The following is a 14,711-nucleotide window of genomic DNA, read 5'->3' as shown; positions in this document are numbered from 1 at the left end:
ATGCAAGTTAATATAACCACCAAACCATAGGCATTGGCTATCGGTTTTGGTGGAAATTTTTCATATCAGTGCATCTCTAGATGTAAATATTTTGTTTGTTAAAGGTGCAGTGTTTAGATTTTAGCGGCATCTAGTGGTGAAATAGAAAATTGCAAACCAACAGCTCAGTCCACAGCTCATCCTCCCTTTCAAAAATCACTTTATCGTAAGCTACGATAGCCCCTATAGGACAAACATGTCATCGTCTGAGACACCAGTAAAACGTTCAGTAGAGCAGTTTGTCCTTTTAAGGCTACTGTAGAAAGATGGTGGTGCAAAATGGCGACTTACATGTAAGGGGACCCATGGTATATGTAGATCGAAACGGCTCATTCTAAGGCAATAAAAACATAACGTTCATTGTGTAAGGTCTTTATACATCACAAAAAATATAGCTGTGCATATTATATTGCATTTCTCTCAATAGATCCTCCTTAAATGTACACACTGCACCTTTAAGTACTGCAAGTTTTTCCAATGCAGTGTTAAATGAGGGTTGTGCAGAAACAGAGTCGTGAATTTTTAGAAAGCCGTCCCACAGAGATCAGCATCACAATAACTTGATGTGGCTCAGTATTTCCACTGTAACTCATCTGTGTTCCTATCACTAATGTTTTCCAGACAAACGAAACCTTCTTTAAAATACAACTGAAGTGGATCTGAAACTTTCTTATTGTTCACATAAACACACCGACCTCATTCACAACCAAAACTGCTTTTATTTCCCTCCATTTTCAAAAGCTGATAAGCCAAATCTGATAGCTGTAGCACATTTGTGATACTCATACAGTGTTCTTCTGTGGTCGTTCATTAACTGGGTCATTGTCATGAACACAAAGTGTTCGTCTGTTTCTGTCCAACACACCACATTCCTACTGAAAACAAAAAACGTCGCTGTCATTTCAGCCAGGAAACACAACACACAAACATTGCACCGTCTGATCCGTAGACCCGTCAGTAGTTAGGCACTGAATTCTTCATTTTCAATCTCTTAAGTGCAAATCTGATTTCACATTTAGCAAAACTGTACAAGTATCTTTAGCAGTCAACACTCCTATTGGCTGTCTGTTGAGGCTCCGCCTACATCATGTGTTACGTGACATGGATTTCCTGTTTTCCATTTCCTGTCAGTAGGTGGGTGGTTGATAGCTGCTCTGCCCGTCCGGATTGTTGTTTGGTACGAAGGGCGGTTGCTGGAAGACGTCTTGACTGCTGTTGTTTTGGAAGGACGGATAGGTGGGGGGAGCGTATGTGGTCGGGTAAGGCGTGGATTGATCGGGAGACGGGTCGGGATAGTTCTGGGTCACGTCATTGACACCCTGACGATATCTCGCCAGAGCGAAATAAGTCAATGCACCCTAAAAGACAAACCAGGGGTGATTCAACAAGCTTAGACTTGGAAGAGAAAAACGATTTTGTATCTATTTAAGATCTCACACACACCCATGAGCCGATGGAGAAGAATGAGAAGGCGATGACAGCGTGAACCGCGTCCGTCGGGATGCCCTGTGTATCGACAGTCTTTGACCACTGATCTGCAGTCAGACAGAAACACACGAACCACAGGAACGTCCAGGAACCTAAACAACACACAGCAAACACAGTCACAGTGATGCCATTGATCAGCTAAACAACTCAATCTCTCAATTCATACGAGCTCATTAAACTTCATGTATTAAATAAACGTTGAGTTATACAGCATCTGATCTTCTGACCTCCTAAAGCACACGAATACTGAACAAACAAACAAACACGGGTCACGTCATGACTTTTTGTGCTTCTGTTCCACTTCCTCTTATTTGTGTATTTTTAAAACACCAAAATAAAACTAAACAAGCCCTGGGAAAGTTTTGGAGATTTTTCGACCTGAGATTTGGGGAATTCCTAACGGCAAGAGAGACTTTCTGATTAAAAAAACAAAGATGTTGGATATAACAAAATTGTGCACTGCTACTACTATTAAAAGGGGACAATGCAATGCTCAATATGGCCGCTCTGGTGATGGAAGTCTTGCCTTCCAGTTAAAACAACCGATCATCAATCGATAAAGGCCCGGTGCACTGGTATTTTCAAAACTGTAACTTTTTCTATGTGGTTTGGCCCATAGATATGTATAAAGGCTAAATGTGTTACGGCAGAATCTCTAACGTCATCACCTGGCGGCCATCTTGCCACAGGCAGCTCGCTCACTTGTAGCATTGTGTTTTAATAATGCGTGTACTTTTAAATGACCATAACTTGCACAATTTTCTACCAATTTTCAAACAGTTTGGTTTCTTACAAACGTTATTAACGTGGCTATAATTCTGGATGCTTTAACATGTATCATTCATTTTTTTTGTTTTTTAGTATAAGTATGCAGTGTCATAGGTACATCTTTGACGTTTATAACAAACCAAACCGTGTGAAAATCGGTAGAAAATTAAGCAAGTTAAGGTCATTTAAATGTACACGCACCATTAAAACTCAATGCTACGAGTGAGCGAGTTGCCTGTGGTAAGATGGCCGCCAAATGCGGACGTTCCATTATATTAGCCAGCAGCGCGGGCGAGACATCTAGCCTTTATACATATCTATGGTTTGGCCGTTTGTTCACACGCAAATGCAGTATTTGTAGACACCAGCGCTGTCTTGTAGTTTTTGACCAGTGACGTGCTGAGGGGAAACTCTGCAATGGCTTTTGATTTACGTGGCTTTACGGTTAGGAATATATCGCCATCTGTTGGTTTGGCATGCATACAGAGTTTTTGCTTGTTCGTGGAGAAAAAATCCCTGTGTATGTGTGGACTAGGAGGCCAAAGACTTTCGACCAATTTGGGGGAGGAGCTCTGCACAGTCACGTGAGGCGCTTGTTGACATGTGCGCATGTGCAACAACTGAATCGACTTTGAATAAAGGTATTTTTCACCTTTTCAACTTTTAGTATAGTTGATGTAATTGTTGGTCAACAATATTTTAATTGTGATTTGTCTTTCCCTATTTAAGTACAACAGATTTGAGTTTTTCATGACTGAAATAACTCCCCGAGGGCACTGCAAACATGGCAGTCTAGTGGTGCAACTTCCCAAAGAGACTTCTGTGTATGTGTGAATAGATCACAACAGGATTACATAAGATCCAAAAAAGTAAACACACAGAAAACAGTCCAACCTGAAAATCCCAGATCAGCCATCACAACGTATTTTCTCTCCTGGGCGTTGCTCATCGAAGGCAGGAAAGCGTCGGCCAATAAGAAAGCTGCACTCGCCATGAAGGCGATGACCCCGATGCCCACACCATAATGACAGACACCATCGCTCTGGTTGAAGACACACTTGGTGGTGTCTTCATTGACGGGGTTCACGTAACCTTCAGCTGTTATTGAGGCAAATACCACGATGGCGAACACCTGTGACACACAGAAGAGAAACATCCATCAAACACAGTGAATAAATAACTTTACTGAAGTCTTCTCATCAGGTTGTTTACGGAGTTTAAATTCTCAATCTGTAGATATTGAGTGCTGGAAATTTACTGCATCCATTTTGTCATTTACAAGTTAAAAACACACGTGACAGCATATAAAAGAAACAACACGTACTGTCTCAACAGAATGATTAACTTACTGAATTTAGTATGTAGTTTACCAACCAACTAACTTTAAAGAAATTGTTCACCCAATAATCAGTCGATACTTTACTCACCCTCAAGCCATCCTTGGTCAAACCACCTTATTTTCGAAGTTATGTGATGTATTTCACTTTTTTGCGTTTCAATACCCGTTTTTATGGTGACACATCGAGCTTCACACACCAACACACAACAGCATCTTTCTCATTCAACACATTGTAAGTTATTTGAACAAACCAAAATAAACATATTAAACTATTACATTTATTCAGTATTGTTTTCATTTTATGAAAAAATATTATTACATTGCTTCTTACTCAATAGATGGAGACATGAGCTTATGCTAATAATTCAAAAGTCAAATATAATTGTATACATATACAACAGAGATGTTCCAACGAAAAAAGGTTCCCAACTTTTCTGCTTTACCTGTAAACTTACAGCAAACTATGCAAAATATTGCATAATTTCTTGCGTCGTGTTTTACCCAAGTAAATGTCTGCTTTCAAGATGTTAAATAATATACATTGATAAAAATATATTTACTGAGGGTGAAGCACTGGCCCGATCGGGCAAGTGACAATACTTTTTACTGGCCCGAACATCTCTCAAGCTTGCCCCGGGCCACCGGGCAGTCCTTTATGTTGAGCCCTGTTAACTAATAACATGTCGTATATATTCTGTACTGTAAATTCATTTTTGTAATAATATGTAGTAGTAGAATAAATAAACCAGTTAAATCAGCATATTTTTATCAGCATAATATTAGTTGTTTTTAAACAATTATTGTATTTTTTGTTTACTGGCAGTTTATATAAAAGGTTTTACTGTATGGATGTGTGGATACAGATCATGGGTTCACCTGCGCCACATACACATTCAGATCTTGTGCGTGGATTATGGTTCAAAGAAATGTTTTGTAGAAATTTACTGCATTTGTTTCAGCTATTATGGCAACCCCTAACTGCACAAATTATGCCGGTCTTCTTGGATTTCATGATAAATATTAAAAAGCCAGTCAAAGCGGCACACTCGTGTTACTCGCAATAAGACTTCCCTACCATTAGGTTTAGTGGTTCACCGGAGTCTAACACAAAGGAGCTCAAAGATGGCGGCACCCACATTTATGTCATAAATAAGGTGGATATGACTGACTTCATTCAGCAAACACATTTTCAGCTAAATTAAATAATTTCTTGGCTCTTTAGCTTTATAATGGTATTGGATAGTGCCCCATTTTGAAAGCTCCAAAAAGTGTATCCATCTATCCATACGATTATTAAATGTTTCTGAAGTGAAGCAATGTGGGTTTGTGAGAAAACGTTTATATTTCAAACCCATCCCTTAACCTCAGAAGACACTTAATAATCATATGGATTGGATGAGCTTTATAAAGCTTTCAAAAATTGGGCATCATCCAATGTCATTATAAAGCTGAAGAGCCAGGACATTTTTTCAATCCTAAGTAAAATATGGGTTTCATTTTAGGGTGAACTATTCCTTTAACTATGACCAACAGTAAAACTGCTGTTCGCCATAAAAACAACACTAATAAATAAAAAAACAAGCCCACTTGCATACATGAATCCATTTGAGTTTCATGTTGTTAATGTGACAAATGATTCCAGATTTAACGTATATCCGTATATAAAATCACACTTAATCATAAACAAAGTATAAATTGTTGAGATTAAATCAAGCGCAAGCATGCGAAGGCTTAAGAGACGAAGATGGAAACATTAAAAGAACACAAGAGGAAGAGGTGACAACCACAACTTTCTGCTGACGTGTTTCATGCAAATGTGTCCTACAGGAGATCATGCACCTGAAACTAACAGATAAACCACACAAATCCAACGTTAAAATCAACGTCAAATAAACTGATACGACAGTAAATGTGTGCCGGGGGTCGCAGGCCTCTCGTGTTACCAGCAGCCATCTGTCGGGTTAACATGTCAACACTGTAACTGAAGGGTGAAGACATTTTGTCCTCATGTGAATACAAACACACACTACTGATTTATACATCAATAACACTTGCACAACACTGACACAAACATCTTTATCATGTAGATTTAACATCAGAGGTTTCATATAAACATCTGATATAAACATCGGCACATCAAGATCAACAAGACATGAATCATAAGTGTCAGTATTTATGCTTTCATTTCACTGTCTGACTGTGGAAAGTCCCTTCAAGAATGAATAATATTTTTTAACTTTCCATTTATATTCAGCTTGTGTGAGTTTAACATTTGCATTGAAACAGCATGAGATTAACAATGTTTTATATCACATTATACCACGGGCCTGTTGAATGCTTTATTCTGATTGGTTGAGTTCCATAGGTGTTGATTATTTTTCGATAAACACACACCTGACCTGTCAAATGTCTTAAATAACCCTCCAGAGAAATGTCTGTGGTAACCGTGGTATAAGAGGAATAATTGACTCCAGTCATTTGAATTATTTGAAAATAATGCAATGGCCCGTCGTCAATTATTCCTTTCCAGAGATGAGTGAATATGTTTTATAATATAAGACTGGTTTTAATTTATAGACAACAGACAGTTTTGACTTCTGTCCTGGAAGTGACACTGAACTTTACCAGATATTAACTCCTACACTTGAACAGTTACGACGTTACTATAATAAAACCAAGAGAAAACTCTGTATACACAGTTGTGGAAAACACACTGAGTTGTTTAAAGATAACCGGTTTAACAAGCAAGACGTTTAAAAACAGCATTATAGCCGCAGCGAGTTTTAAAAGCGAATATTTGATCGGTTGATTGACACATGTCACTTACCCAGCTGAAGAATCGCGTGATAGTTTGAGGTTGTTTGATGAATTTAACGAGATCAAATCCCGATCCGGCCAGAGAAGCTCCGTAAACAGTGTTCGACTCCATCTGTGTGTGCATGTGCGTGTTACACAAAAACACACAAACACACGACAGCTGAAAACACGACACCCACACACAACACTGAGACTGTTTACCGAGAGAGGGGGGAGCGATGTCCGATTCCCTGAATAATGATTCATTTGAACCGATTCCTTATATTTGTTCGGTTAAACCGACTTGTATTTCGATTGAGTCTAAACTTTAGGTGAAAACTTAATCCAAGACATAAGTCATTTAATTAGTAGTTTACTGTATATGTAACTAAAATATTAATTTACAAAAAATATAAAACGTAGGCGTTCAGGTTGTCGTTTGAAGACAACTAGAGATGAATTTGAATTGGTTCATTTGAATGAACCGTCCAAAACCACTCCCTAAATGAATCGGACATCCCTACGATGACAAATTAAAATCCACTACAATTATTGAAAATTGCAGCTGTGTAAGGCGAAGTGATGAAGATTTAATGAATAAATATACAGAAATAATTTAAACAGATGATCATATACACACAAAATGATTCTACTCAAACAAATTCACACAATTAATTTATTTGTTAATTTAATTTAAGAATTACAATTGAAGTTGTTGACTTTATTAAAACGTTGTTTGTTTGTAATCTTCCTAAAACCACATGAATATCTACACACCAGCAAACACGAGACAAACACGCACACCCATGTTAAATTTGAATCTGGCTCATTGATTTGAATCTGACAGTAGACTCGTTGTTGACCGGTCACAGAGTGTTTGTCTATTGTCTCTGTTTGAATCAAATCTTTGTTTGAGCATGACATGAATACTGAATGAAAAAAACTTAAAGACTTCATATTAATGAAAATTACTGATGGCTGTTAGCTCAGACAATTTCCATGCAAGATAAAAGTCATGTCTGGTTTAATATAATACATGTCACCTATCATATTAATTGACTAAATGACTTTAGCAGATTACAATCAATCAAAGCTTACAATATTTTACAATTACAATTTTCTGTGTTTTCTTTGTTCATCTAAAGCAGCTTTGCATTAATCCAACATTGTGAAAAGTGATAAATAATTAAATTTAAATTGATCTGAATGATTTTGAGACAGCTTCTTCATACAGAACGGATTCATCTACAGAATGCTCGTCCTCCTGTCAAACAAATAAAATGTGTTAAAACTTAATATTAAACCATTATGGGGTTAATTCATGTTTGGTCATTTTGTATTAATGAGAGATTTGAATTTTTTTAATTAATTTCTGTAGAAATGAAAATTAGAGTACCTCAGAGTCATACATTCTGTCAGTGTGAATGAGATCTTCTTCATAATCCATCATCATCTAAACACAAGAACAAAACAAATAACAAAAAAACAACAACTATTTTTCCAAAACCTAATGCTTAACTAGATAACATTATTAGACGGCATAGGTGTATATTAAACTATTAAAACAGTATTAGCCAATGAGAATTGAATGTTTAAACTGCTTTTAAACTTAGACACATAGACAGTACGCACTAAAGCAGCACATGAGGTTTATTTATAATCATCCTTACTAGATTATAATCTTCCTCATCGTCCTCATCTTCATCATTTTGTTTAGGTTTGACTTTTGTTTCTCCATATCGCCTTCAAAAACAGCACAGAGAGTTCAGCATGATCCTAAATCTTGTGTTACATTCATGAATTTATACAATAAAAATTAAAAACAACTCACTGATATGTTATTGGATATCTTCTCCCTGAGGAGATAAATTTGACACATTTGAATGAAACAGGTCATCTGCTGTCATAAAGTGATGAATTTTAATACTAATGCTTAATGTCAATGATAAACTCACGTAAGACCACTCCATAAATACAACATGCAGTTACTGCAATAATAATTAGGATGAAACCGCTGAAAACCACCACCACCACTGAAGTAGAGACTCGGTTTAATACTGCAGAAGAACATGAGGACAAATTCATGTTGAGAAACAGAAATAAAACAGAATCGTTGTCTTCTGACTCATTCATTCATTCATTCATTACAAACACACAAACTAATGCTTTTGAAGTCAACATGAGATGGAAATGGACCCATTTTATCTAAATACACATTAATGGTCTACACAAAATGGTTTGACTTTCTTATCTTTTATCAAAATGTAATAACTTGCAGGCCTCTAAAACAATTGATCTTATCTTCTGACACACAATTCATTTACTCATTTATTATCGGTTAGCTTTCTGCATAATCCTAATAACAGATAAGCTATGATGTCACAGGCAGCACACTTTTAAGAGCTCTTTCAACTTCATATTGGATATAGTGTTTGCATTTCATCACCTCATTTGCATTTTAAAGGACACACCCAGAAACGGCACAATTTTGCACACACCAACAAAGTGGTAATTTTAACATGCTATAATTAATTATCTATATAGTATTATGAGCTAAAACTTCACATACGTACTCTGGGGACACCAAAGATTTATTTGACATCTTAAAAAGTGAAAATGTCCCCATTAACTAGAAAGCGATGGGTTTTCATAAAACATTTATAGCCTATTTCAAACTTTAGAAACTATGGTTGTTTCCTGTTCATGAGAGTCTGACACAACAGTACAAAAACCCATCAGAAGTCAGTTAATAACTTTATGGGTTAGATTTTGATGGATGGATGCAGTTTTTGGAGCTTTCAAAGTGGGGCACTATCCAATGCCATTATAAAGATGAGAGGAGCCAGAATAAAGCTTAACATAACACCAACTGTGTTTGGCTGAAAGAAGAAGTCATACACATAGAATGAATTGAGGGTACAATAAAACATGGGATATTTCTAATTTTTTTGGCAGAATTAAGTTCAAATATCCAATCAAGTCCCATTATTTCAACAAACTACAAAGGAAGTAAAATGGGTTGCCAGCACCATTCTATGTTGACTGTAAATGCAGGATTCAGATTGAGATTACCCTCTTTACTGATCAGCATCTTTGGACTGCTGATTCTGGTGCTGTTGTCGAATTTGTCTGAAGCTTCACAATGGTAGATACCAGAAGTTTCTGCTCCCACATTCAGAACGAGATCACCCCGGACTACAGCATAGAAACGTCCTTTGCCCATTAGTCTGCTGTTATTCAGATACCAATCGTAATGTGGAAATGTTCCTCGCTCCACCTTACAGCGCAACGCCAGACCAAAAACCTCAAAGTCCCGTCCTATGTGTCTGAAGGGCGTCACCGTCACAGCGCCCCCTACAGATTCTAAAACATACCAAACACTTTTATCTTGGTGTCATGATTTTCCAGTTCTTCAAGTAAATGATGTGTGGTGTCACATGAATTGTTTGATTGATCATAATATTAGGTGTGGTTGAGGCTCATGAATCCCACTGTTTGTTGTTAAAGGTGCAATTTGTAAGATATTTGCAGTAAAATGTCCAAAAACCACTAGACCAGTGTTATATATTTTGTCCAGCTGATTACTATCAATATCTGTAATGTTTTCAACTACTTGTAAATCATGAGAAAATTTCCATTCAAAACATTGACACGGGGCAGTGCAGTCTCCTGTCAATGACGTTAATATCCATGTGACCCTTTGTCACCGCCTTTACTGACATAAACCACATGACAACAGTGGTCGAGCTCGAAAAAATAAAATGGCGGCCAAGGAAGCAGCTGGAGCACAAATTTAGAGAAAATAAACGTATATTTTCACTTTTTAAGCATTTTAATTGCATTTCTAGCGAGAAATTAGTATTGTAGTTTTCAAATATGTGATTAGTTATCACAAAGGCGCTCTCTGTTTATATTTCAAACACGCTGCCTTTGAAGTGCATCGGAAAACCTTTCTCTGAGCGGCCTTCAGGCCTCCGAGGCCTCCGAGGCCGAAGTCATGGCCTCATGAGGCAGCGAGGCAACAAGTCCTCACTGCCTTGAGTTTTCGGACGCAGCGAGCCAGTGTCGTGGACAAATGCGGAACTATGCGATAGCGCCTGTCAGGCTACGCGCTTGCTTATGAACTTATGGATATCTCTGTACCGTCTGCCGCTGGTTGTGTCAGCTCCTGTTAGCGTACGGGCCAACCAAACGACCCAAAAAGAGTTTGGAACAAAACGAGGGAGGATCAATTTGTTGTTGCATTATCTGGATGGAGAGAGCTTTACGACAACATTTAACTAGACCGATATTCTGATCCTGCTTGTGTTTTACGCGATGGGTGAGTTGTTTTGATTCGTAACCCTTCAAAAAACGTATGCTATTATATTGATCACAACATTAGTGTGTAGATTGTAATCAGCGCGTCTTCCCGCGGACGATATGCACATCAAAGGTATTGTACAGCAATATAAATGGTCATTTTAAGACACTTCACAATAAGATTTGTACTGTCAATACATTATGTGAAAAATCATTGTAGATTGTAAGTTGAAAACTTAATTCTGTGCTGTGTTTACCATCGAATTTGGACTAATACTGTAATATATATGACTAACAATTTCGTTTTGAACATCACATATAAACTTACATAATGAAATAAACGATGTCATCAAACGCAACATTTATAAGACTTGATTACCTTACGTGATTTCTCGTTCGCGTCTGATTGATGGCCATCAGTGGTTGAGTTAAAGACTACAAATCCCATAATTCCACGCTGTTTCAGAGCGTCAGTAAATAACATCATTGTTATTGTTTGATCTGGCGCCATCTAGCGGCGAAAATAATACAAACTGGATCTTTAAAGTCCCACTGTGTTGAAAAAGTTTTTATTGTTGTTTATATGTCTATGTGGTGTTTTAAATATGCTTTAAAACAAAACATGTGTAAATCATTCAACTAAAAAAGATCTTCACGTTTGTAAGAAACCAAACCGTTTGACAAATGGTAGAAAATTGAGCAAGTTATGGTCATTTAAAAGTACATGCATCATTAAAACACAATGCTACAAGTGAGCGAGCTGCCTGTGGTAAGATGGCCGCCAGGCGATAACGTTAGAGACTCAGCCGTCTCACATCTAGCCTTTATACATGTATTGAACTGCCGAATGCGGAATCTATGTACTTATATATCTATGCTGGAGCGATTGAGTAGAGGCGGGGACTAATTTGCATATTCATAGAACTGCGTAAACTAATTGAGGCAAGGGTGTTGAGTTAAATTCAAGCTTTTTTAGGCCATTTCACAGGAAAAACTTTACTTATGCTCAAAGATAAGTTTTAAGGAATACAATTATCGACTAGAAGGGAAATTTAAATGTGACTACATACAGTACTTACCTACAGTCAGACTTATTGGTTCACTCAGCACCCAGTTGCCATCATTACTGGCGTTACATCGCACCCAGCCCATGTCTCGATTCAGCTCAATGGACACATTAAAATCAACCTGAAGTCCTTCTGTGGTTTTTGTGTTGATAACTTCTCTGTCATTAAACAGACTGAATGTTTTGGTGGGGGTTCCTTTATCAGACCGGCATTTGACGATGATAAAGATGCCGACCCCAATCTTCATCACATCAATTGAGATTTCAGGCTTTGACATGTATTCTAGAAAGAACAGACAAAAAATGATAATGATTAGATGTTATGTGACTAGTAACAGATTTGATTTTAATGAATAAGTAGTCTGACCTTTGACCCACACAAACGTGACATTACTGCTGGATTTATAGATCTTTTTGTTATTCAATTTGTTTGATGCGACACACTGATAATCGCCCGTTTGTTGGACAGAGAGAGACTGAATGGTCAGACTGGATCCTGTGTGAACTGATTTTCCATTCACCAGCCAATCATAAGAGACGTGTGTCCCTTTTGTGATGTTACAATAAAGTGTCAAACTCTGTCCTTCCCACAGATCATCAGTGGACGGATGTGACGTGATTGATGCTCCCTCCACTGGAGCTGAAAGACACAACAAATACATTTCCAAGAGGAAAAATCTAATTCATTATTGTTATTTATTTATGTTTTAAATACTCATCTGGCTCATATAAAATAAATGTTTTATGCTTGTGTCACATTACTCACAAATGACTTTGAGTTCCAGGCTGTTACTGAATGTTTTTTCAATCTGTGTGTTGTTGTTTCCACTGGCTTCACAGATTAGGTGACCATCATGGGCCTTGGAGATAACCAAAGTAAATTTGGCACTTTGTCCATGGTTCACAGTGTACTCACCGATGAACTTATTCATGTTTCTCTCATAAAGTGTGAGGAGGACGGACAAACCTGGGGGTATCGAGGGCATTTTACAGAAATATTCCACAATTGAACCTTCCAATGCGCGGGAAGGACCAGAAAGTTGAGGTTTCTCAAGTGTGTTGTTATCAAAAGCACCTGCGGGAGAAAAATCCACAGTCAACATCAACACAGAGATGAAATAAAACAGTAGGTACTATATAGTATGGATAGTATGTATGAATTTGGATGTACAGTACTACATCTGTCATGTTGATACATCACGTGACACACAACATCTTACCAACAAGGTAGTCGTTAACTGGATTGATGTTAAAAAGTGCAATTTAACCACAAGGGACAGCTGTTTAATTTGTTTATTTGCATTTGAACAATTCTGCGTTATCGCTTTATAGCTCACTTTTACAGCAAAACATTTCACAAAAATAAGTTTGTTAGATGAAATGATAAGAAAATACAATACAGTGTATTTACAAAAAGTATTTATGTCACTTTATGGTGGTTAAATATTTAATAATGTGATGAAGTTCATCTGTGTGAAGTTACATCCACTTTAAATTATGGCAACAGTTAATTACAACAAAAATGATTAATTAAAGTTGGAAAAGTTATTTCACACTTCTCTGCATATATTTTAATATCTAATACAATGAAACACTGTACAAAAAATCTGTAGAAATTACAGTATTACTGCCAGCAAGATTTTACATTTATGTTATTTACTGGTAACAGTTTTTCAAAGTTAAATGAACATGAAACATTTTTCTACAGTAAGTTACTGGCAACCAGCTGCATAATTACAGCAATTTTTTTACAGTGTTATACATTTTATGTGTGAATTAAATACATATATATATATATATATATATATATATAGTTTTTTATGCAGTCCAAAAGCATGATAAACAATTGAAAGTTAATTACCTGCCATTGCAGACCAGACAGAAATACCTGCCGGGAAAAGATCAACATCATTTAAAGGGATCAACAGACACGTTCACAAATATCCAACAGTTATACAGTAGACTTCTTTTTACCAATGAGAAATAAATGCATCGCTTTCATCCTGACTGAAGATCTTCACAGGGTTTGATCCGGACATCCAGTGTGCAAAAAACTGAAGAGTGGAATAAAATAATAACACACAAAAATTGAAAAGAGATATGATGCAATTCAAGAACGAATATTTCTCTGACCTTCAGAAACAAACTTCTTTCTCTAAACAGAGCTGATAGGCCCCACCCTAAACAGACGCCTAAAAATCAATATGTTAAAGACGGATAAGGCATATAGGTTTATCTATTGTGTTTATATATTGCAATACATGTCATTGATGTGTATTATAAATTCCGTATGTTTTGCTCTTTGAGGAAAAACAGGTTGTGTTCATCTGGCCTGCAGTTTAAAAACCTATTATAAAACAGCTGAAATTCCATGTTTTTTGTCTATACGACACACCCAAATTAAAAGTGGTACAGCTCCCATATACTTTGACCCTCAGGGGTGTGCGGTGTCCAGTAGTGAATTATTGTTTACAGTTTTTATATCATAATTCAGTCAGAATCGAGATTGAGTTTTAGTTTGGCTTGGATAATCCGATTCTTTGGACTCTTAGGGATTTATGAAAATTATTTGTTTTGGACAATTTCACTGGAAGAATTTAAAGATAAGTAAACAAACTGAATCGGCGCTGCCCGGTTCAGGTAAAGAACAACTAGATTACAGTTTGCTATAACAGATGCTATAAATCATCTTATGCTTTGTGACCAGATGAGACTCCAGATCTGATGACACCCACAGAGACCTGATGAGACCCCCAGACTAAATAAGACTTCCAGAGGTGTGAGGAAACGGTAACACTTTATTTCGATAGTCCACTTTAGACATTTGACTAATTATAAGTAACTTTCCAATAATCAACTACCAATCTTTAGAGAATTACTAAACTGTCTACTTAATATCTACTAACACTTTAT

At 36.9% G+C, this 14,711-nt stretch overlaps 2 protein-coding genes across 2 annotated transcripts; both read right to left on the bottom strand.

The window, feature by feature from the left end:
- Window positions 1–735: 735 nt before the first annotated feature.
- Window positions 736–6,646, bottom strand: syngr2b (synaptogyrin 2b). The gene is made up of 4 exons (XM_065259235.2): window positions 6,462–6,646; window positions 3,190–3,427; window positions 1,483–1,619; window positions 736–1,397 (listed from the first exon to the last, which is right to left on the bottom strand). The coding sequence occupies exons 1-4, from the start codon at window positions 6,573–6,575 to the stop codon at window positions 1,167–1,169; spliced, it is 720 nt and encodes a 239-aa protein (XP_065115307.1). The 5' UTR covers window positions 6,576–6,646; the 3' UTR covers window positions 736–1,166.
- A 3,005-nt stretch (window positions 6,647–9,651) lies between these two features.
- On the bottom strand, window positions 9,652–14,518 carry LOC135740728 (cell adhesion molecule CEACAM1). The gene is made up of 6 exons (XM_065259232.2): window positions 13,773–14,518; window positions 13,660–13,686; window positions 12,565–12,873; window positions 12,166–12,438; window positions 11,816–12,081; window positions 9,652–9,793 (listed from the first exon to the last, which is right to left on the bottom strand). Exons 1-6 carry the CDS (start codon window positions 13,798–13,800, stop codon window positions 9,785–9,787), a joined length of 912 nt encoding a protein of 303 aa, XP_065115304.1. The 5' UTR covers window positions 13,801–14,518; the 3' UTR covers window positions 9,652–9,784.
- Between the last annotated feature and the right edge of the window lie 193 nt (window positions 14,519–14,711).

This window comes from Paramisgurnus dabryanus, chromosome 14 (assembly GCF_030506205.2).
Source record: "Paramisgurnus dabryanus chromosome 14, PD_genome_1.1, whole genome shotgun sequence".
NCBI lineage: Eukaryota > Metazoa > Chordata > Actinopteri > Cypriniformes > Cobitidae > Paramisgurnus > Paramisgurnus dabryanus.
The sequence above is the reverse complement of the archived record's forward strand: the minus strand, read 5'-3'. Positions and strand labels throughout refer to the sequence as shown.

Excerpts from the sequence above, each read along its gene's own strand:
- syngr2b (XM_065259235.2), bottom strand. The coding sequence starts at position 6,575 with ATGCACACACAGATGGAGTCGAACACTGTTTACGGAGCTTCTCTGGCC. Across the intron at positions 3,428-6,461 it reads TCACGCGATTCTTCAGCTGG|GTGTTCGCCATCGTGGTATT; the intron begins GTAAGTGACATG and ends TGTGTGTCACAG. Across the intron at positions 1,620-3,189 it reads GGCTGATCTGGGATTTTCAG|GTTCCTGGACGTTCCTGTGG; the intron begins GTTGGACTGTTT and ends TGTGTTGTTTAG.
- LOC135740728 (XM_065259232.2), bottom strand. The coding sequence starts at position 13,800 with ATGAAAGCGATGCATTTATTTCTCATTG. Across the intron at positions 13,687-13,772 it reads GATGCATTTATTTCTCATTG|GTATTTCTGTCTGGTCTGCA; the intron begins GTAAAAAGAAGT and ends TTTTCCCGGCAG. Across the intron at positions 12,874-13,659 it reads TGTCTGGTCTGCAATGGCAG|GTGCTTTTGATAACAACACA; the intron begins GTAATTAACTTT and ends TTTCTCCCGCAG.